The sequence below is a fragment of the Oculina patagonica genome, chromosome 3 (assembly GCF_052425735.1).
Source record: "Oculina patagonica isolate OP01 chromosome 3, crgOcupat, whole genome shotgun sequence".
Classification (NCBI taxonomy): domain Eukaryota; kingdom Metazoa; phylum Cnidaria; class Anthozoa; order Scleractinia; family Oculinidae; genus Oculina; species Oculina patagonica.
Window position 1 is genome coordinate 17968975 of NC_135760.1, and position 23852 is coordinate 17992826.

The 23852-nt window shown below is 37.6% G+C and overlaps 2 protein-coding genes and 1 pseudogene across 2 annotated transcripts in view; 2 read left to right on the plus strand and 1 right to left on the minus strand.

The window, feature by feature from the left end:
* LOC144645444 (uncharacterized) overlaps positions 1–23852 on the plus strand; it is a 40496-nt gene that overhangs the window by 394 nt on the left and 16250 nt on the right. Inside the window, exons 2-7 of the mRNA XM_078505025.1 lie at positions 13445–13519; positions 13633–13674; positions 14660–14790; positions 15643–15705; positions 16486–16653; positions 17299–17351. Coding sequence (XP_078361151.1) covers positions 13445–13519; positions 13633–13674; positions 14660–14790; positions 15643–15705; positions 16486–16653; positions 17299–17351 — 532 coding nt within the window. The remainder of the gene's footprint in view (positions 1–13444; positions 13520–13632; positions 13675–14659; positions 14791–15642; positions 15706–16485; positions 16654–17298; positions 17352–23852) is intronic.
* LOC144645508 (uncharacterized) lies at positions 591–9834 on the plus strand. Its single transcript, XM_078505097.1, has 2 exons — positions 591–2845; positions 3437–9834. Exons 1-2 carry the CDS (start codon positions 634–636, stop codon positions 8041–8043), a joined length of 6819 nt encoding a protein of 2272 aa, XP_078361223.1. The 5' UTR covers positions 591–633; the 3' UTR covers positions 8044–9834.
* Positions 19608–21855, minus strand: LOC144645690 (uncharacterized; annotated as a pseudogene).

A 23852-nucleotide genomic window follows, 5' to 3' on the forward strand; every position in this document is an offset into this window, starting at 1 on the left:
CTTAACCCCATCAGAAAAAAGACCACTTTTGCTCATTTTTAGGCGATGACGTCGCCTATATGCCAGCGAACGATGGAAGATTCGGGTGATGGTTACTTAGTTAATAATTAATCGAACCAGAGAGGATTGGTAACTAAGCACATGAGACAGGTCACGTGAGATATCTGTTTTAGTAGTGTCTGCTGTCCGCCATCTTGGTGAGTATTTTCTTGTATCGAGAAGCCTTGACTTGAAGATTTGTAGCTGTTATATTTTTGCGCTCACCTACAAACACATAAAGAACTCGTAGTACACACACTAAATCGACATACTCGCACACGAGATAGGTCGAGGGTCTACATTAAATTGTGGTTCACGCATCGAGCTCTTCGCGTACGTGTCGGTGAGCTGTTTTGGTCAGACCCTGTCCTGTCATAACTGAAGTTGAACTGAATATAACTTTGAAAGCAATATAAACACTGTCAGACTTGAAATATTTGTCATCTTAACTACTGGCGGCATTGTGATTTGAGCTTAACTGAAGACGGATCAGTACAGAAGAAGTTTACTATCAAAACTGCTGAGATTGCAAAAGATAGAAAGGTGAGCTATCTAAGTTTTATTTGCTTGATCCTGTATTGAATACCGTAGATTATGGTGTCTTTAATGCAATATAGAGCGGCAGTGGGGCTACATAACGTTCATTTGAAGGCTAAAGAATACTCGGATCGTATGAAAGGGAAATTCTGGTCTATGCTGTTGTTTATATTTTACCTGGAAGCGATATATCTGCCAACATTAAAAAGAGTTATCCGCTCATGGCAAATAGCTTATTACGCTAGGCTTTGGTTTACACAAATGTGTCTTTATCGTTTCTATATTCCCTTGTTGATTCGACTTGCCAATGATGTTGAGATGAATCCTGGCCCTTTTTACGTTGCGAATTCGTCAAAAACTGTCACGGCTGACTATCATCAAGGTGATGTTGCACTGTTTGGAAGAAATGCTGGCAACCAATGCGTAGCGATGTGCCTAACTGCAGTTGTTTACAATTGTAAAAATAATGCATCGTGGTCAAGAGATCAGCTAAATGAAGTTTTGATTCAAGGCAATGTGCTTTATTCTCATATTAGCAAGTCAGTAGGGAAAGACAGATTGTTGCTATCCGAGATTCCTTCTGCATTGTCCATAAATGACGAAAACTTTTCCATTAATTTTAGCAGCAGTTTTGCTGGCGATTTACACATGTCTGATGTAAGAGACTGTTTTTTTCCATTGCAACATGTACTAAATATGTTAATAAAAAACTATGATGCCTTTCTGTTGACTGTTGAAATCAATACGGTTGCTATTATTATTGACAACAAAGGTCATTATAGAATTTTTGATTCTCATTCGCGAGATATCCATGGTAATATTACTGCAAATGGAACAGCAATACTGTTGGAATTTACTAGTATAAGGGAAATGGTGCAGTATCTGCAAAACTTTTACAGAGAAAAGAATGTAGTGCCATTTGAAGTGTTGGGTATGAAAGTTGAAAATTTATCAGTTAATCAGAACTGCAGGCACACAAGTTCTAGTGCTCTAAGTGTACCATTTTCTACAACAGTTAACACTGTAGGATGCCAGGGATCATGCAGTCAAAGTCAATGTCACAATTTTGAATCAGACATAAAAGAAAATGTAGTTAATTATAGCAGAAAAAGAAAACAAGCACAATCAGAAGAGCACAAAGAAAGCTTGCTGATGTTAAGAGACAAAACTGCAAGGAAAGAAGCTGAAACATGTGGTGAAAGGAACAATATGTCACAAATATTTAGAGAACAGTATGAAAGAAAAAGAGCATTTGAAACCAAGGAGCAGAGAGAAAATAGGTTAACAAAGCGCAAGGAACAAAGAATTAAAAAAAAGAAAATTGAGAGCAAAGAACAAAGAGAGGATAAATTAAAGAAGCATCGGGAACTAATGAGAAAAAGACGAGAAACTGAAACCAAACAGCAGAGAGAAAATAGGTTGAAAGAGAGAAGAGAGGGATATAGGAAAAGCAAGGAAACTGAAACCAAAGAACATCGAGAAAAAAGATTAGAGACGCAAAGGGAATCAAAACAAAGAGTAAAGGAAACTGAAACTAAACAACAGAAAGAGGAGCGGTTGATTAAAAGAAGAGAAGCCTACAAAGCCAAAAAGGGTTGTGATAATGACAAAACACAAAAATCTTGTGATGAATTGGTTGTTAGTTTTCGTAAACTGGTTGCTTCAGGGCCAACGTTTGTTTGCACATGTTGTGAGCAATTATGGTACAAACATAGTCTTGTCAGAACTGATACTGTACTAAAACTTAATAACGAAGCTGTATTAAGATGCATAAGGAAAGACGAGCAGTGTTGTACAGGTCAATGGGTTTGTCATACTTGTTATAATCACCTAAAGCAGAATAAAGTCCCCCCATGTGCAGTCCAGAATAAAATGAGTTTTCCACATAAACCTGACCATTTGGACTTAACAGAACTAGAGTGGAGGCTTGTATCACCACGATTGATCTTTCAAAAGATACATGAAGCAGCTAGGGGAAAGCAATATAAAATTCATGGCAACATAGTGAATGTTCCTGCTGATGTTGTTAATACTGTGAATATCTTACCAAGACTATCAACTGAAACAGACACTATCAAAGTGCAGCTTAAGAGAAAATTAAAATACAAGAACTTTGTCCTGTCTCAAAACATAAGACCATCCAAAGTTTTTGAAGCAGCTGAGTGGTTGACTGAAAATGGTGCACTTTACAAGAAAGAAAGTATCAAACTGAACCCAGATTGGAATGGTTTGTTTGCAGGGTGTAATGAAAATGACATGTCAAATGATAGTGCTTGCAGCAGTTCAAGCAACCTTACAGAAAACAATACACCTAGAGCTTCAACTAAGTCACCGAAAACCACTGTGCAATCTTTTTCAGAACATGGTAGATTCTTTTCATTTCAATTTGGTAAAGTGTTTATTTGCCTTGACTGTGAACAAGTTTTACTAGACTCAATGAATTTAGAAAGTCATCTTTTATATGATCATGGAGTACAAACTGATAGTGAGTGTTATGAGGAGAGTAACTACATTCCATTTTTTCATCAAAATGACTGTAATAGTAATGAAGTGGTATTTTTTTGTTCTTTGTGTAGTGCCTGGGAAAAAGAACTATCACTTTTTAGTGAGCACATGGCCATTGTACATGATCTACCACCAATGGAAGATGATGTATCCTCTCAATTCAGTGAAGCAAGAGCTAATGTAAGTACTTCCATTGTGGTCAAACTGTTCAGATATAAAATACTTGATCCCAAAAATGTTGTTCTTGTAGAAACATGTTTAAAAGGGTATGGATTAGCAAACACTATTTCTCTTAAAGCGTTAGTAGGTATACCAGTAACTTTGAATGTATCAAGATGCTCATCTAGTGCAACAGATGTGCATTTATCTAGTAGAGATCTTAGTAAGGATTCCTGTCCAACTGAAATGGAGGTAAATGACCCTTGGAATGAAGTGGATGAATCTGAAATGTGTGCTGGTACTTTGGACACAATGTTAACATCCCCAGACTTTGTAGAAGATTTTGAACGTGAAAAGGTTTTGAACTTTGCACCGGGTGAAAGCAATCATCCAATTAGTATTTTCAAAGACCAATATTGTGAAGAGCTAGCATATCCTGGTATATTCTGTGGTCAAGCAAGAGCAGATAATAAGGAAAGAAATGTACCTGTGTATTATAGTGACATTTGCAAATCAGAGTTAAGGCGTTCTGATCGTAGAGTTGCTCAGTGTATTGAAAACATATTCTTTAAACTGAAAAAGCTGCAAATGAAAATAATTTTGGGCAAGTGCCAGATTGCATTGCGAAAACATAAAACAAATGGAAAGAAACTAACAGCAGGCGAGTTAAAAAAAGAAGGTGCTTTAGACAAATTAGTTCATTTGAATGAAGGGTACCGATTTCTAAGAGCTCTTCGTGGTTCCCCACCATACTTTGAGAAGTCTAAGAGAGATCTATTCGCCATGATAAGGCAACTTGGATCTGCGACACTTTTTTGTAGCTTTTCTGCAGCTGAAACAAAGTGGAATCATCTGTTAAGGATGTTAGGTGAATTAATTGATCACCAAGTATACAGTGATGATGAATTAAATGCCTTGTCATGGGAGGAAAAGTCAAGGTTAATTCAAAGTGATCCTGTCACATGTGCAAGACATTTTGATTTCCAAGTTCAGCAACTGATTGTAAAATTTTTGCATAGTGATTGTGCACCACTGGGGAAAATAGCAGATTGGTTTTTTCGAGTGGAATTTCAACAACGTGGCTCACCACACATTCATATGCTGTTATGGATTGAAGGTGCACCAAAGTTTGGTGAAGATTCAGACAAAAAAGTTTGTGAATTTGTGGATAAAATCATTTCTTGTTCAAAACCTGCAAGTGGCTGTGAGCTAGATGAATTAGTTTCTCGTCAAGAACATAAACATTCATTTACCTGTAAAAAGAAGTTTCAAAAACAGTGCAGATTTAATTTTCCTCAGCCTCCAATGAAAAGCACTCAAATATTGTATCCGTTAAGTGACATTGAGAAAACAAGTCTTTTGAATCAACACAAGGCTACTTGGAAAGAAATCAATGAAAAACTTAATACTATGAGGGAAGGAGAGAATATTTCATTTGAAAAACTTCTTAATGAACTTGGGGTCGCTGAAGAAGAATATATTCTGGCTATTCGATCTTCCCTAAGTAGGGCAACAATTTTTTTGAAACGAAAGCCAAACGAACTTCGAATCAATAATTATAACAAGCACTGCTTACTTGCATGGAGAGCAAACATGGATGTCCAATTTATCCTAGATATCTACTCTTGTGCAACATATGTTGTTTCTTACATATCAAAGGCACAGAGAGGTATGAGTGAACTTTTGAGAAAAGCATGTGAGGAAGCTCGAGAAGGAAATTTGAGTATTAAACAGCAAGTGCGTGACATCGGTAACAAATTCTTAAACAATGTTGAAATAAGTGCGCAGGAGGCGGTATATATTGTACTTCAGTTACCAATGCGACGCTCCTCTCGTGAAGTGGTGTTTATCAATACAGCTTTACCGGATGAAAGAGTGTGTCTTTTGAAATCGATGGATGACATACAGCAGCTAGAAGATGAGTCTGAAGATATTGAATCAGGTGGCTTGATAAAAAGGTATACTAAAAGGCCATCTTGTCTAGAGAATGTGACATTAGCTGATTGGGCTGCTTGGTATGACAATAGGAATTCAAACCTTAAAAATCTACAAAAATCAAAAAATACTGATGTCGATGGTTTGCCATTAGAATTATTTGATGATGATAACAATGAAGATGATGTTGGTAAAGACATTACTGATAGGTGTAGCAATGAGCTGACATCAAAGAAGGGCAAAAAAGAAACTCAGAAGCGGTCAAAAGCTAGGGTAATAAGAAGTGTCTGGTTTAATAAAGAAAGTCATCCTGAAAAGCACTGTCGTGAGCTGCTAATGTTATTTACTGCTTGGAGAGATGAAAATACTGATTTGCTAGGAGACTGTGAGAATTACATGGAGAGGTGTCAGATATTGAAAGAACAGATAAATGACCAAATGGCTCAGTATGCACCATGTAGTGAACAACTAGAGCAAGCATTAGATGATGTACAAACTATAGAAAGCACTGATGATATGTGGGATTGCGTAGCTCCAAACACACAACATGTAGAACTGAGTCACCTTGCAGAAAATGAATGTCAACATGTATGCAACGCAGAAGAAGTAAGGAACTATGATCTTTCTGAAGATCTGGGAATTCCTGCTAGTACTACTAGTAATTATGAACATAATATCTCATTTGATGAATTGCCAGATGAAGAGTATAGGGAAGCTGTTCGTTCTCTAAATGTTGAGCAGTTAAATTTTTTCTACCATGTTTTACACCTTGTGAAGACAACCAGTGAACCCTTCTATTTGTTTCTTTCTGGTGGCGCTGGAGTTGGAAAATCTCACTTGACTAAAGTACTGTTTCAAGCAGTTTACAAATATTTAAACACAAGAGCTGGTGTTGATTTTCATCAAATTACGGCTATTCTAGTTGCTCCGACTGGTAAAGCTGCCTATAATATTCAAGGGAGTACAATCCATACAGCATTAGCAGTGCCAGCAAACCAGTCCTTAAAGATTTATAAGAAGCTTGATGCCAGTCGTTTGAATTCTTTGAGATGTAAATTTGCTGGTTTGAAGATAATTTTCATTGATGAAGTATCAATGGTGGGAAATTCAATGTTTAATATTCAAATTAACAAAAGACTCCAAGATATCATAGGTACAGATAATGATTTTGGAGGAGTGAGTATTATAGCAATTGGAGATTTGTTTCAACTTCAACCAGTATTTGATGGCTATGTTTTTGAAGATTTGGAGAATGATTATGCTCCTTTAGCAGCTAATCTGTGGCAGAAACATTTTCAGATGTTTGAATTACATGAAATTATGCGTCAAAGAGAGAGTCGCGAGTTTGCAGAAATTCTTAACCGGCTGCGCGAGGGTATTCACACTGAGAATGACTTGAATATACTGAGAGCAAGAATTGTTGAAGATCCTGATCAGAACTATCTCAGACATGCTCCACACCTATTCATTCAAAATGACAGGGTTGATGAGTTTAACAAGTCAGTTTATAATTCTGCAGCTGGCAGAAAATTTATTGTCAAGGCAGTTGATAGTGTCATTGGTGCTCAGTCTGAGGAATTAAAGGCACGGCTATTGAAACAGGTTCCAGATGATCCACGAAAAACTATGCAATTAGCAGCCTGCCTTGCAATTGCAGAAAATGAAAGGATTGAGGTCTGTCAAAACATCAGATTGGATGATGGTCTTACGAATGGTAGTGCAGGTTTAGTGAGATTTATTAGTCTGCTAAATTCTGATTGTCCTGATGGAATTGTTTGGGTTGAATTTGATCATGCTAAAGTTGGAGAGAAAACTCGGAATGAAAATAGAAGCCTTTACAGTGATAATATCCAGCAGAGTTGGACACCAATAAAACCTGTTTGTGTAACATTTTTTGTAGGAAGAGGTAAAGCTGCTCAGATCGTTCGAAAACAATTTCCTTTACGGCAATCTGCAGGAAAAACTATTCACCGTTCTCAGGGTGACACTGAAACCGAGGTTGTAGTTGATCTTACTTCAAGAAGAGCTATTCCTCACATTCATTATGTTGCATTAAGCAGAGTTACTACCATTGATGGACTGCATATAAAGAATCTCAATGAAAAAAAGATAACTGTGAGTAACAAAGTTAAGAATGAAATGCAGAGATTGCGAACAGCAGCTTATCTTCAGCCGTCTATAATATCCCTTGCAGACATTGGTGAGAATTTTGTCAAGATAGTCTTTCTTAATGCACGTTCTCTTCACAAGCACATATCAGATGTGAAAAATGATTTCAATGTTAAGGCAGCAGATATAAATATCTTTGTTGAAACTAGATTGTGGGTGTTAGACCAAAATGACGAATTTGAAATTAATGACTTCTCCTTGTTTAGAAATGATGCATTGTTTGATAGGCAGTTACATACACAAAGACCATTCTATGGAACTGCAGTTTATACCAGAGCTCAGTATTATGATGAATATCCTAAATGCCAAAATATGCATGGAGTTGAAATAACAATTATTAAAGTTAAATGTCTGCCAGATGTTGTTATTGCTGGAATTTATAGATCACCAAAAGTGTCAATGAGACATTTGCTTCAAGCATTGAGAGAACTTCATTCCATTATGTCAACAGAACGTTTTCATATAATACTTGGTGATTTCAACATTGATTTTAATGATGGTGTACAAAACAGCAGTATACATAATCAAATGATTGTAACATATGGATATAAACAACTTATTTCAAGCTTTACCACTGATAGCAGAACTACAATTGATCACATTTATACAAATCTAAATGAATCAAGAGTCCAAACTGGTGTTCTCGAGACATACTTTAGTGATCATAAAGCTGTGTGGATAGCAACCAAAAAAGAATAGAAACATGTACATTTTTGTAGGCTATAATGACTAGTGAATGATTAACCTTTTATGTCCCATCATCCACATACAAATTCTCCTGACTGATCTCCATACATTTTCTTATAGCATTGTTTGGAGAATTTGTTAAAAGTTCAAAGTAATTTCCCTTTGGTGACCATTTTATTACAGTGTAATTCTCCTAACCTCTTCTCTTGATTTAGTATTGACATTGTGAGGAGAAATTTGTAATGGTCACTATTAGGTCTTAAGCAAGCATAAATTACATGTAAAGTAATTTAATATGAAAAGATGTGAAAAATGATTTCAATGTTAAGGCAGCAGATATAAATATCTTTGTTGAAACTAGATTGTGGGTGTTAGACCAAAATGACGAATTTGAAATTAATGACTTCTCCTTGTTTAGAAATGATGCATTGTTTGATAGGCAGTTGCATACACAAAGACCATTCTATGGAACTGCAGTTTATACCAGAGCTCAGTATTATGATGAATATCCTAAATGCCAAAATATGCATGGAGTTGAAATAACAATTATTAAAGTTAAATGTCTGCCAGATGTTGTTATTGCTGGAATTTATAGATCACCAAAAGTGTCAATGAGACATTTGCTTCAAGCATTGAGAGAACTTTATTCCATTATGTCAACAGAACGTTTTCATATAATACTTGGTGATTTCAACATTGATGTAAATGATGGTGTACAAAACAGCAGTATACGTAATCAAATGATTGTAACACATGGATATAAACAACTTATTTTAAGCTTTACCACTGATAACAGAACTACAATCTAAGTGAATCAAGAGTCCAAACTGGTGTTCTCGAGACATACTTTAGTGACCATAAAGCTGTGTGGATAGCAACCAAAAAAGAGTAGAAACATGTACATTTTTGTAGGCTATAATGACTAGTAAATGATTAACCTTTTATGCCCCATCATCCACATACAAATTCTCTTGACTGATCTCCATACATTTTCTTATAGCATTGTTTGGAGAATTTGTTAAAAGTTCAAAGCAATTTCCCTTTGGTGACCATTTTATTACAGTGTAATTCTCCTAACCTCTTCTCTTGATTTAGTATTGACATTGTGAGGAGAAATTTGTAATGGTCACTATTAGGTCTTAAGGAAGCATAAATTACATGTAAAGTATGTGTTTCAGAAAGAAAGAAAATTTAAATGAATTCAGTATCTACAGTACTTGTGTTACATTTAGAAGTGTTGTATTGTAGTTAATCAGCCTTGCCTTCTAAACAATTTTGTCTAAGGGCTCCTTTGAGTCCCTTGTGACCATTTGGATCACAAGCTCCTCCTTGTGACCCTTTGGGTCACAAACCCACCATATTGCAACTGTACATATTAGGTAAGTATACAAATAGTACACAATGCAGTTATTTGTTGTTCTGGTCCATGTAATTACACATGTATGTTCATAATGATCGATGTGACATCTAACAGGGATGTTGCTAAGAAAACACTAAGCCGGCTCATCAACAAGCCAGTTGGCTTTTATGACCTTGGTAGCACTAAAAGTTTATCTAAGTCTTGGTTTTCTTGTGAAATTTCAGGTGTATTTACCATAAGTAGTCTTTTAACCGGTGAAATTGGCTGGCAGCCGGCTATTAGCGACATCCCTGCATCTACATGTACATGTAATCGTGATATGTAAGTTACCGGTATAAATACATGTATGTTACCTCATAATATTTGCATGTGCAATTTGTATTAGTACTGTTATTGTTAAAAAATTATTAATATTTTTAATAATTTTTTTTCTTTTATTATGTTTCCAAAACAGAAATGTAAAACAACAAGAAAATGCACAAGATACAGTCTTCAGAGAATCCACTGATTGCCATGTTATGTCCAACACTTTCAATCTACATTATTATCTACATATATTGAAACAACACACAGCAAAAACCATGTAGCAGATTCACCAATGAAAAGACCCTTCAATCTTCAATCGGAGGTCTTCACTGGCTCACCACTGTATCAACTTTACTTCCTGGACTCCACTTGTACTGTATGTGTGTATCAAGTCCAAATGATAACATATCTTATTGGACTGTATATCTTGCATCACAGATTGTACAGTCAGTGTAGACAACTTTCAGCCGCATTTAAACAAGAGTTCATCAAGATACTGTATCAACCTTACTTGCTGGACTTCACTTGTAGTGTGGTATTACCTCTAAAATGTAGTAACAATGTTTTGGACTTATTGGTCTTATCCTGCATCACAGATTGTATAGTCAGTGAAGACAACTATCAGCTGCATTTAAACAAGAGTACATCAAGATACTGTATCAACCTTACTTGCTGGACTTCACTTGTAGTGTGGTATTACCTCTAAAATGTAATAACAATGTTTTGGACTTATTGGTCTTATCCTGCATCACAGATTGTATAGTCAGTGGAGACAACTATCAGCTGCATTTAAGCAAGAGCTAATCAAGATACATTATTTCAAGACAGTATTTTTCTGCCAAAGTTGTAACAGCTTCCTGGCTTTCTAGTACAGTTGCATGCTATGTTACATTCCATGTTATAAAGTGACAATAAAAGACATTAAGTTAGCATGGTACAAGTTTAAATGTCAATTTTGTGATCAAAGTAGCTCAATATTTGCGGTTTTTTAAAATTGGTTAGAAACTAACCTTACCTTGGAATGCACAACTTAATAAAGAATACCACCCAAAGGAAATAAATTATTGTAAAATTTTATTTACTTGACAAACTCCTTTCCCCCTTTTATAGCAAATGAGTCAGTCTCTAAACTATCAACTTTAATCAACGATGTCTATTTCAGTGTTTAATTACTTGGATATCTTTTGCCTTTTGGGCTCACATTTTCACTCACAACAATAGACCTTTTTAGCTTTGTGTGTAAATTGCCCATTACAAATCACACGATGCTCCCTAGAGAATTTCCTTTTAACTATCTGAATATCTGAATTTGTTAAAATTTGAAAGAAGTAATTCTCAAGGGTAACATCACATAGTCCGAAATGGGACAACAAACAAACAAAGCCCAAAAGGTCTATTCCCAGTCTGTCTGGGCTTCAAACATACTGACTTGCTATACTGAAACGTCATCGCCTTTGCATGCATTGCGTGCCGGTTATTTACTTACCCCCTCAGAAAGAATCAAACGTGCCGACATATTTTAGACCTATTAAGAAAAATTCGTCATCGGGGGGGGGGGGGGGGAATGTGAATTTTTTTGGAATGGCCCTATGCAAGGCTCCTTAAATTTGGCTTATCCGACCGTACAATATTCTGCTTTTAATACATGAGATTCTGCCAGGGGTTGCTGTGAACCCAAGACAGGGTAAGGGAAAATAGTAGATGTGGCAAAAGATACGAATGAAGTCAGAGTTACAAAGGCTTACTTGTAGAATATAAAGCTTATAACCATTTTACCTGCAGCCTTGCCCCACCCACCCACTCTCAAAAATAGAAAAATAGTAAGACAGAAATAATCGTGAAATTCCTTAGTTTTATCGCAGTTTTCAGTGAAATGCAACCTTTGAAATTCAATCCTCGACCAATGGTTTACGCTTTTTGCTGCCATCAATCATCTTAGCAGACCTCTCGGGAAACAGAAGTTCACTTCAACCGGGTCAAAAGATCAAGTCTGTCAGTTGTGATTAGTAGATTTCAATCAATTTTGTTTGTTTCTGTTTTCCGTGGTTCCTTGGCTGTCCCCATAAGTTATTGAGATTGTTGGCAGCAAAAAACACAATCATTAGTTGGGTGTTGAATTTCAGTGTTCACATATCACTGAAAAGAACAAAAATTTACACTCCAAACTTTGTATGCTAATAACTTTATTTATCGTTTGTTAATTTTTCTCTTAATTTTCTTTGGCCAAGAGCTCACCACATGATATTTGTAAATAACTGCCTTCAAATAATGGTGCGCATTTAGTGTCTGACAGTGAAAATGCGTCAAATAATATCCTGCTCCTGTCCGGTGTAGTTGTGTCCACTTCCATGAAAAATGGCAGCCTGATTTCCAGAGTTGTTAGACAATTATTTGAAATTTTTACGACGCCAAAAATATAATGAGCTTAGCAATCAAATGATAAAAAAAATATATATTATTCATTGATTGTTTCGAGGTTCCTTGTTGTCTTGGTCGTCCTTTGTTTTACGTCACTGGTGAGTTTCACAAGTTTATACAACATGGATGAGTCCTCTTTTCCTGCCTCCATGCACACTCCATGCCCTTAACTCCTGAGCTCTTGCCTACTTTCACATAGCCTCCCACACAGTCGTTCTTAGGGGCGATCTTGTTACACTCCTCCCCACGAACGCCTGCTTAACCGAGGCCAACATTCCTTTCCCAATCACCATTGAGGTATTGTCTGTCGGTGAACAATCAAAATGATCGTTATAAAAATTTCCCGCGAATTCCGACTTTGAGATGCAGGCTTGAATATTTCACTTAAATAGTACGGCATGTTACGATGGCTGAGACACCGGAAAATTTCATCGATTTAAATTCAAGGGCTTTTTGTGCGACGCTTTGATTCAATCATCTGCTGGCAGGGTTAGAAGTTTGGGAAAGTGTAGTTGATCCTTGCCTGATCGAGCCGCAATCTGTGAGAACATCAACAAAATATCACAACTGTGGATCCACTCAATGCTATGAGAGACTCTGGCAGCTTGAAAAAAAGCAAAGAAGAATTAAGTTTGCATCAAAGAAGAGATCTAGGGTATTTCCGAGTCAATGACTCGAAGGGTAAAACAGTAATGAACTGATCAAAGTGGACGAACATTAGAACTCTAAAATAGTGACCACAATAACAAATTCACTGCACGGTGAATTATATTTTCATACTGTAAAACCTGCCCCTAAACGAGTCTCAAATTTGTTTTAAAAACGATCAATGTTGTGTTACAAAGCTAGCATTGTTGTTTTTTTCCAGTCGATAGTTTGACGGTCCTTCGATTTTAGGGTTGCGAAAAATGTTTTTCCTCCGAGCAAACGCTGAACGATAAATGAACCGCGCGCCAAATAATATTTCTCGAATGGCAAAGTCACAATGGAGCCAAAGCATCGGTGAGACTGTTGAACATCAAAAGAAAAGCTTGATAAACAAATGATTTACCATAAATGGAAATTACTTTCATCTGAATGAATTTAAGCGAAACATCTTAAACTTGGAACAGCTCTGATCTCGCCCCGCAGAGAGCGTCTTTCAGTCAAGGTCAACCTTTCGAATTGAAGTAGGTAAAATCTGATTGGCTAAGTGGTAGAAAGGAATGTTGGCCTTGGTTAAGCAGGTGTTCGTGGGGAGGAGTGTAATGCGATCGCCCCTAAGAACGACTGTGTGGGAGGCTAACTTCCACACTCCTAACATTAACATTTTAACCTTCTAATTTTCAGCCTTCCCCACTGGAGGGTTTTCCCACAGTTTTGGTTTTGAATCAGCTACAAAACAGGGCTTTGTGACAGACTTCAGTAAGTATGCAACACAAACATTTGCTTAATAGATAATTAAAAAGCAATTGACACTTGAATGACATAATTCATTATCCTTAATTGACTGCAAATGTGCTGCTCTTTCTTTTTAGACTCTTTGAAAGTCTTTGTATTGTCATGCCTTCAAAATGCAGGTAGGTCAACTGGAACCTTTGTTCTCATTGTTGAGTGTTTTGTAATCCTAAGTTTAAAATGTGTACAGTTCCAATAAATACCTACCTTATTGTTACTTATTTTCGCGAAAATGGATCGGGCTTATTTTGCGGCACTTAATTTTCGCAATTTGGCCAAAAATCCCTAATTAGCATAAAAATACAATAGAAAACGTTTGAAATAAATTTTCGCGGGTCTTTAATTTCGCGATTTTTTGAAGATCACGAAAATCGCGAAAATTAAGTCCCGCGAAAATAAGTAACAATAAGGTATACTCACCCCATGAAAGGCCATTGGAGATTCAAAGAGGCTTATGGCTGGTACATGCACTCAGGACTCTTGATTCAAGGTGTTGTGCTTTTGACTAAAACTCTTTAAAAGGTAACTGGGATTTCTCTATTTCTTACTTGGAAAATGAGATTTGGGTTTCTGGGACTGGGAATCACAAACAAACATTTGGGACTGGTATTTGGGCAAAAAATGCTGGGAAATGGATTTGGGCAAATTTTGGGCAGGTAAAGGGGATTTACACCCCCCCCCCCTGACCTCCCCACCCCTTCAGAATCCTCTCTTTTGTCTTGCAGGGACTCTAACCTCCACCCCTTCCCTCCCTTCCCTTCCCTGGACAGGGTTTTCATTAAGAATTGTAATAACAGGAGAATAGTGTAAAGTAACCGGAGAATGATTTTTAAAGGTTCCGCATCTTAATAAGAAAATAGGCAGAGGCCTTTGAAATTCAGCCGGAGAATTCTATGTAGTAGAAGGAGAATTCTCTGATCTCCGATACCTAATGAACAACCTGCCTGGAGGAGGGAGGGTGTGGGGGTTGTTCTGTGATGAAACAGCTTTGCATCCAGGGGGTAATGATAACTAACATCTCCAGTTGACAAGCTTCTAGCAAGGATTGGATTTACAAGGAATTTAAGCAAATCAGCCAACTGTTAGTGATGGATCTTATTTTTTCAGCTTCATTCAGTCTTCCATTTGTAAATGAATCTCACAAAGACTGTCATGATATTGAGAGAATCATAGAGCTGGATGGGATAATGCAAGCCTACCTCAGTAATCATGTGGCAAACAGAGCAAGTTACAGGCAGGTCAGTATACAAAATCTCCAAGTTTACTTATCCAAAATTGATTCAAAATCATGCTCAAGATTCTTCATTCTCATTACCTCTCTTCTTGAAAAGCATTTCAAAAATGAATATTAATGCTATAACAATAAAGACGTTTCAGCGATGACATGTCACCATTATCAAATGCAAATTTTTACAAACACTCAAACAGACTCCATTCCAGTGAAACTGTTCCCCTAGTTATGTACGTTTTTCTGTTTTGCATGCCTCATTTATTGTACTACGGTATGTAGTTTCAGACTTCTTTCCTATAAATATTGTAATTACGTTCCTTATTATATTTGCATTTTGTTAATGGTGACATGTTGTCGCCAAAAAATCATATTTTTATAGTGTTAATATTTATTCTGAAATGCCTCTCGTTTTGAATTTGATTATTATTTGCTTTTAACTTCATTTTCATAATTAATTATTTTTCGTTTGTCTCACGACGTAGTCACGCGACTGCACACTGCTAGTCTTCATCAGGTGATAAGGTCGACTGGTGTGTGAACTTATAACTCATTTTCATGGTCCACACTATAAGATACAGACTGAGTTTTTCCCTGCCAATGTTATGGTGCAAGTGTGAAGTATGAGAGCCACAAAATAATGGGAAAATCTTACAGCTTGGACCAAGAAAACAATGTTTACTTAACAACATCTCTCACTCTGGAGACAACCCCAGTACAAACACTATCTGAGAGATATAAGTAAACAAATAGAGGATAACTTATTGAAGCGTAAAAAGCAAATCAACATGAAAAAAATGAAGCTGTGAGGACAGTGCGTAGTAGATACTAATTGAAGTATTATTTTCCTTGACATCGCTAGGGGAACTCCTTACTCGGTACAGCTTGCAAAACATTTGGAAATCAAGAAATGAATAATTTACAGGTACATCTACTTTTCTGTATATTTTTGATCCAAAAAGTGATATTCAGATCGAAGTTCAATGGACCCTTTGAAGCCGGCAATGGTCACATGGTGCAAAATCCACCAGGGGGGGTACTCCGGGATCAAAGTGACGGGGATGATCGAATGGAGGCAAAACTCAGAACCCAAAAAATCCCTAAGTCTCCCGACATTACCCAAAAAAATCCCTGGACCAAAAAAAACGCCCCAAAAAATCCCTAGTCAAATTACCCCTAAATTGCCAAGGCCGCGCCAAGGCACTTTAGTTTGATTTTAAATAAATTTAATATTAAAAAAAATCCCCTATTTAAATCAAGTCACCCCCAAAAAAATACCTGCCAAATTCTCCTACCCAAAAAAATCCTTAGCACATCCTCGTCACTTGGATCCCGGAGTACCCCCCTGGGGGGTAAGCTCTGCTCTGGGACATTCAAAACAAAGGAAAGTCAAGCATGAATGGTTGAAGTCGCTTTATTTTGGAGGTCCCTGTGCGTTGCTTACCCTCCAGCGAGGTGTTATTTTATACCATGTGATAGCTAGCTGCAAAAAGCTCATTTACATTCATTCTAATACCAAAACACTTGGTGTAACTAAAAGTTACATCTCTCCCCCTTTTTAAAACCCCACCCCCCTACCACCCTTGTATCATCCCCATTTTCTCCTTGGCTTGGCTGTCACAAGTTAAACAAAAAGCTTCTGGACTTTTTTGCTTAATGTTAAGCACCCTATGTCACCTTAATAGAAGTTTCTGCTTAATTTCAGGTTGAACTCGAGAACAAGCGCTTGTACGGTCACTTTGCCACAGTGTTTGGCTTCATGTGTGGTCTGTTAAAGCTGTCACTGGTTCAGACTCAACAACTTTTTCTGTTCTCAACACTGCGCACGGTGATAGCCAGTGCTGTAAGGCTTGGCAATGTTGGTCCTTTACAGGTAAAATGATGTCTTTTATACCGGTATGAGGTTACAAGAAATATCTGAGCCCGCAGTTGTCGATCCCAAGTCAGCGTTGTTGCTAAGTAACTTGGTGTTTCTTGTTGCCGCAAGAAACAAGTCTGAAGAGAAAAGCTTTTGGATATTTCTGTGACTAGTTAAACCCATTAGTTTCTCTTTGCTGGTCATTAGCAACTAGTGTATGAAGGAGACCTCGAAATTCTCTGTTTGATGAGAAAATGAATAAATGCTTAGAATCTTTGATAATTTCAAAATCAAATAGACCGTTGAGGCCGTTATTTGGACAGGGAGGTTGCTTTGAACACCTTTATAAGTTCGCTGTGTGGTTTCTTTGCCTAAGCTCTGCAAATTTTTCATAAAATTGGTGAATACATTGTGCCACATGCTCCACCAATCACAGCAATGCTATTGTCTTTTCAACCAATCAAGCGCAAAACAAGTGGAAACTTTCCCGTGCTTCCACTGGTTACACGCTTTCGCTTTGAATTTTGATTGGCTTATTGCGTCTGTTCAAGTTTTCCCGCCACTTATTAGTGCAATGACTGGATCAATTATTTGCTCAGCAGCCAGACGAAAACTCCGTAAATGCACTACAATAAATCTTTTTTTTTGCATAAACTATAGGCGCAGTCCATCCAGTTTGAAATGCAGAAGACTGCAGAGGAAATAAGGAAGAAGTAAGTATTGTTTTTAATAAAACTTGAAGCACTTGACATTTTTTAATAAATTATGTAACACAGCCTGTTTCATGAAGCTTCATGTTTACGCTACTTTTAGTTTTTTTACCCTTTGTGTATTTCAATCAGAAGTATTTTGCTACTATTACATTCCGGTCTCAAAGAAGTAGTAAAGTTGATTTAATGTCACCTTTTAACAAATCTACTTTTTGACAGCCGTTCGTTAAGCACTTAAGACAAAGTTTCCGCTCTCATGTGCTGACAAGCTATGTCAGCAAAATTCAGTGTTCAGTCTTTGAGTGGCACTTGACTAGAACATTAAAGTTGCTTGTTTTGATATTCAATATAAAGACAAACAATTGCCAGGAATTTCACGCTTAAAATGCCACAGAAGTAAATAGCTTTGTGATTTAGCAATAACAGATTGAAAGTTCTCTCCTTAATAATTATGCCTTCGATAGTATGCCATTGGTGGCTTTAAACACTACTGTTTAGACACAGCCGTGTCTAAAGCCACTATTGGCATGCTTGTGAAAAAAGGCTAAAATAAGGCAGTGGGGAAGATGAAAGATGGTTTTGAAACAGATCAATAATTTCATAGCTTAATCGTTCGTGAGATCAGATATATTATAAACCTCAATTGCAACCATCTAACTTATTTACATAAAGTATCAACTCTTAATGTTTCCACTTCTCCCTGCTTATCCAAAATTATGATTGACAATCAGTCATGTCAACTTCTACAACAATACTTCACAATACAAAATCATCAACACACAGCTCTTCCACACACTTTTTCAATTGATTACGATTTTTTTACAACGGGGGCAGCTGTAGTGTCAACTATTCCTAGTATGCCAAATGTGGCTTTAAACACGGCTGTTTAACAGCCGTGTCTAAAGGCACTATTGGCATGCTTGTGAATAAAGGCTAAAATAAGGCAGTGGGGAAGATGAAAGATGGTTTTGAAACAGATCAATAATTTCATAGCTTTATCATTCGTCAGATCAGTAGACGATTTTTGATATTCAATATAAAGACAAACACTTGCCAGGAATTTCACGCTTAAAACGCCACAGAAGTAAATAGCTTTGTGATTTAGCAATAGCAGTTTGAAAGTTCTCTTCTTAATAATTATGCCTTCGATAGTATGCCATTAGTGGCTTTAAACACTACCGTTTAGACACAGCCGTGTCTAAAGCCACTATTGGCATGCTTGTGAATAAAGGCTAAAATAAGGCAATGGGGAACATAAAAGATGGTTTTGAAACAGATCAACAATTTCATAGCTTAATCGTTCGTGCGATCAGATATATTATAAACCTTACTTATTTACTTATTTACATAAAGAATCAACTCTTAATGTTTCCACCTCTCCCCGCTTATCCAAAATTATGATTGACAATCAGTCATGTCAACTTCTACAACAATACTTCACAATACCGTTAGCCGTTATTTGGGTCGTCACGGAGCGCTTTTCTTCCCCTTGAATAGGGTGTCATTTTTCAGTTTTGGGCCTTAAAAGGGTATCAATTTTCGCTTTCTTTATCCTTCGATAGGGTCAGGGTTTAAGAACCTTCGCGGCACACCCCTATCCGAAATTTACGGGAGTACCTCCCCCCCCCCCCCCCCGGGCTTGTGCTAAAGCATTTTCTCTCGCAAAAGAAATAAGAAACTTGGACTAGGCAGTATACAATCCTGCGAACGTACAAATGTAGTAGCACCATTTGGAGTGTTTATTTTAATTAACACTTTACACGATGCCAGTCCGTCTGCGGGAATTAAACTCTATGTCAGTGTAGCATCTACTAGCTAAAGCGTGGGGTATGACGGTATCGCTGTAAACTCCAGCGGACAATTCACTGTAGGACACCGTTAGGATTGTAGCGAGTAGTTGTTTGATAGCAGTGTCCAATTCATAAATCTTTCAGTCTCCTTAAAGGGAACCTCGGCTGTAAAACAGTTCTGGCCAAAATAATTAGTTAAGCATTGTTTAAAACTGTTTTTGTTGTTAAAAGTCGCGGATTTGTTTCATTATTCGAAAGCTAGGCCTTTGATTTGTCAATTTTTGTGCTTTTAAATTTCCCGCTCGGCGCCATTTTTTAGCACAAAATTTGCTGGGAGATTTTGACGTTAATGTGTTGCTGACTTTCAACGTGGCGCCCTGAGTTCACATGGTACGACTTCCGTTGTGTGTGTATACAGTTTAACGTTATTACTGAAAAAAGATTGATACATTGTTTCAAACAATTCATACATTGTTTTAAACGACTAAATTAACAACGCAATCGGCCACATCAATACGTATGTCACGTTGATCGAATACAACGTCAGGGTCGCCTGTGCCCAAACCAGAAACCAGTAAACCAGACTAAGAAGCGTGCGCCAATCTGAAAGACTACACAGCCGCCCCTTCCCTTCGCCCCCCCCCCCCCAAAAAAAAAAAACGGGATTCTCAATTTTTTTTTAGGAGGGGGGGGGGGGGTGTACACAGGCTACAATTTGTCGGACTCGTTGATGTGCGTTTTGATATGCGACCAGTTTGGAAACAGGTTCTTAATTTCTAAAATTGATTAAAAATGTTTACTTTTGGGAAAACATGATTTATGATTATTGCTTCATTTTGACATAAACACTGTGGTATGCAAATTTTACAAAAAAGGCCGAATATCTCTATAACAACATTGAATCTTTTTTTCAGAAATTAAGAACCTAATTAGCCTAAATTTGTGTTAATAACTCTTTATGTAAGAACCTGTTTAGGCTAACCTGAAAAACAATAGGTTGTTACTCGCGGTTTTTTACTGTATTAAATCTCAGTTCAATTTTACACTACTTTACGTACCGTTTAAAGCAGAAAAAGCACTTACAGATCATAAACTTACTGTAAGCGTACTTCTCCATCGTTCTTCCCTCGGCAGCATTTCTACCATTTAGCCCGGCGCATCCAATCGAACAAAATCGAACATCAATTTTGATGTGAGTTCGATTTTCGAACACAATCGACCTCGATCCGATTCGATTTCGTTCTGAATCCGTCTCTTGATAAGAAAATCACGCAGGACTAATCAGATGGACGGTGTTCCAACGTCCGCAATATAAACAATCAATCGAACGTTCGATTGAGTACGATTGTCGACTGTTCGGTAATCGAACGTTCGATTTTGTTCGATTGGCGACTGTTCGATTTTGTTCGATTGACCAAATTTTACTGTGAGTTCCATTATGTTCGATTACCGAACCCAATCGAACGATTGGTGTTCGATTGGGTTCGATTACCGAACGTTCGATTGGATGCGCCGGGCATTTAGGTATACTAGTTGTAAAGGAATAAATGACAATCGGTAAGGATCATTTTAAATTTGAACCTTGCTTAGCAAATGCCTGTATGGAATTATAGGCTGGCGCCGAGTTACGTTCACACAAATCGATTGTGACCGACTTTTAGAAAACTCTTTTGTACCGCGTCTTACAAGATAGAGGTCTGGATTCTCGTGTAACATTGTGAATATAGCATGATTTCTTAGGTTTGGGGGGGGCCTCTTGTTGGATTCGTTGTATTAATTTACGCAATATAAATGTCTCTATATATTTTTTACAGTATTTATATTTATGGCGATGTCTAACATTGTTAGCTGTGACTGGAGCAAACAGAAGTGCTTGGCCACCAAATTTGACCTCAACAGCAATCATAGTGTTTCTATTACTGACAAGAACACAATCTCGCTCAAATTGCGTCGGATAGGGAAGGACATGTTCTACAGCTTTATGATGAAAAGCGTTAAAGATGGCATCGAAAAACACGGTAGGAAGAACTAACGATGTTTCGTTGATACCACAAAAAGATCTCCTGTTTTCAAGCATAACGCTCGCTCCATGATGCTTGTAGTCCAATACTCCTACCGCAGGTTCGTAATCCAACAACCACTTTTCCACAGCTCGAAACGGCGACAACCTAGTCATGTTGGCGGGTGTAAAGATGTTGTACCCGAGAACCGTGTCGTCGTCTAGAAAAATGTAATAATGGTAGCCCGGTCTTCGATTCGTCGCGGCAAAAAAGAGCACATTTCGTCCTGATGCAAAGAGGGTATTCGGATCAAACAAATAACTGATGTGTGATCGATTGTTTTCTTGACACTTGACTCGGTAACTTAGCACTAACACATCACAGTTGCAGGTCTCGGGATCGCCAATCTGAGAAGAAGTTGCCAAGTTTGGAGGAAGGCATTGCTCGGTTTGCGTGAGATAAATAAATGGCTTTCGAGTCGGCAATTTTGTCCTTCGTTGTGCTGTAAGTTCAGTCGATGAATGAGCTGATGAATGATTATCCATCCCTACCGGGCTAAACCTTTTTATCAGCCCTTGCACAGTTCCTTCCATGTAAACAATTATGACAACGATTGAAATCGAACTTATCGCCACCAAAAAGGAAAAAATACGTTTTAACTTCATTTCGCTGGTACTGTGGAAGTGTAAACTAAGAATGCAGAACCGCATAAAATTAAATGGTCAGGTACTTACTTGTTCATTGTAGTTGTTCGGTCAGATGTGACTTGAGTCGACCGCCTCGGGGAACATGTATTTCTGTTTTTAATAACACACTTAAAACTAGTACAAGAAATGACTTGAAAAAAGTTTCTGGTACATTGTGTCGTAGTAGGCCTTTACACTTATGCTGTATACATGCAAGTATGCTGTAGTAAGCGCTATAGATCAGCAAAAGGAACATAAGCACGTAGATATGAATAACAATACCCTAACAGAAATTACAGACTATTTGCATAATAGAGTGATCCTTATCCAGACTGGAGTGAGTTTTTTTCAACCGGCCGGCAAGGAAGTCACGCATTCGGCTCCCCCAGAAGAGAGAGCCTGGGACCGAGATAGGTTCCTTGATCGTTCGCTGAACAAAATGGTTTCTGTTTTCCGTGGTTCCTTGGCTGTCCCCATAAGTTATTGAGATTGTTGGCAGCGAAAAACACAATCATTAGTTGGGTGTTGAATTTCAGTGTTCACAAATCACTGAAAAGAACAAAAATTTACACTCCAAACTTTGTATGCTAATAACTTTATTTATCGTTTGTTAATTTTTCTCTTAATTTTCTTTGGCCAAGAGCTCACCACATGATATTTGTAAATAACTGCCTTCAAATAATGGTGCGCATTTAGTGTCTGACAGTGAAAATGCGTCAAATAATATCCTGCTCCTGTGTAGTTGTGTCCGCTTCCATGAAAAATGGCAGCCTGATTTCCAGAGTTGTTAGACAATTATTTGAAATTTTTATGACGCCAAAAATATAATGAGCTTAGCAATCAAATGATAAAAAAAAAATATTATTCATTGATCGTTTCGAGGTTCCTTGTCGTTCTTCCTGGTCGTTCTTTGTTTTACGTCACTTGTGAGTTTCACAAGTTTATACAACATGGATGAGTCCTCTTTTCCTGCCTCCATGCACATTCCATGCCCTTAACTCCTGAGTTCTTGCCTACTTCCACATAGCCTCCCACAGAGTCGTTCTTAGGGGCGATCGTGTTACACTCCTCCCCACGAACGCCTGCTTAACCGAGGCCAACATTCCTTTCCCAATCACCATTGAGGTATTGTCTGTCGGTGAACAATCAAAATGATCGTTATAAAAATTTCCCGCGAATTCCGACTTTGAGATGCAGGCTTGAATATTTCACTTAAATAATACGGCATGTTACGATGGCTGAGACATCCGAAATTTCATCGATTTGAATTCAAGGGCTTTTTGTGCGACGCTTTGATTCAATCATCTGCTGGTAGGGTTAGAAGTTTGGGAAAAGTGTAGTTGATCCTTGCCTGATCGAGCCGGCAATCTGTGAGAACATCAACAAAATATCACAACTGTGGATCCACTCAATGCTATGAGAGACTCTGGCAGCTTGAAAATAAGCAAAGAAGAATTAAGTTTGCATCAAAGAAGAGATCTAGGGTATTTCCGAGTCAATGACTCGAAGGGTAAAACAGTAATGAACTGATCAAAGTGGACGAACGTGTAGAACTCTAAAATAGTGACCACAATAACAAATTCACTGCACGGTGAATTATATTTTCATACCGTAAAACTTGCCCCTAAACGAGTCTCAAATTTGTTTTAAAAACGATCAATGTTGTGTTACAAAGCTAGCATTGTTGTTTTTTTCCAGTCGATAGTTTGACGGTCCTTCGATTTTAGGGTTGCGAAAAATGTTTTTCCTCCGAGCAAACGCTGAACGATAAATGAACCGCGCACCAAATAATATTTCTCCAATGGCAAAGTCACAATGGAGCCAAAGCATCGGTGAGACTGTTGAACATCAAAGGACAAGCTTGATAAACAAATGATTTACCATAAATGGAAATTACTTTCATCTGAATGAATTTAAGCGAAACATCTTAAACTTGGAACAGCTCTGATCTCGCCCCGCATAGAGCGTCTTGCAGTCAAGGTCAACCTTTCGAATTGAAGTAGGTAAAATCTGATTGGCTAAGTGGTA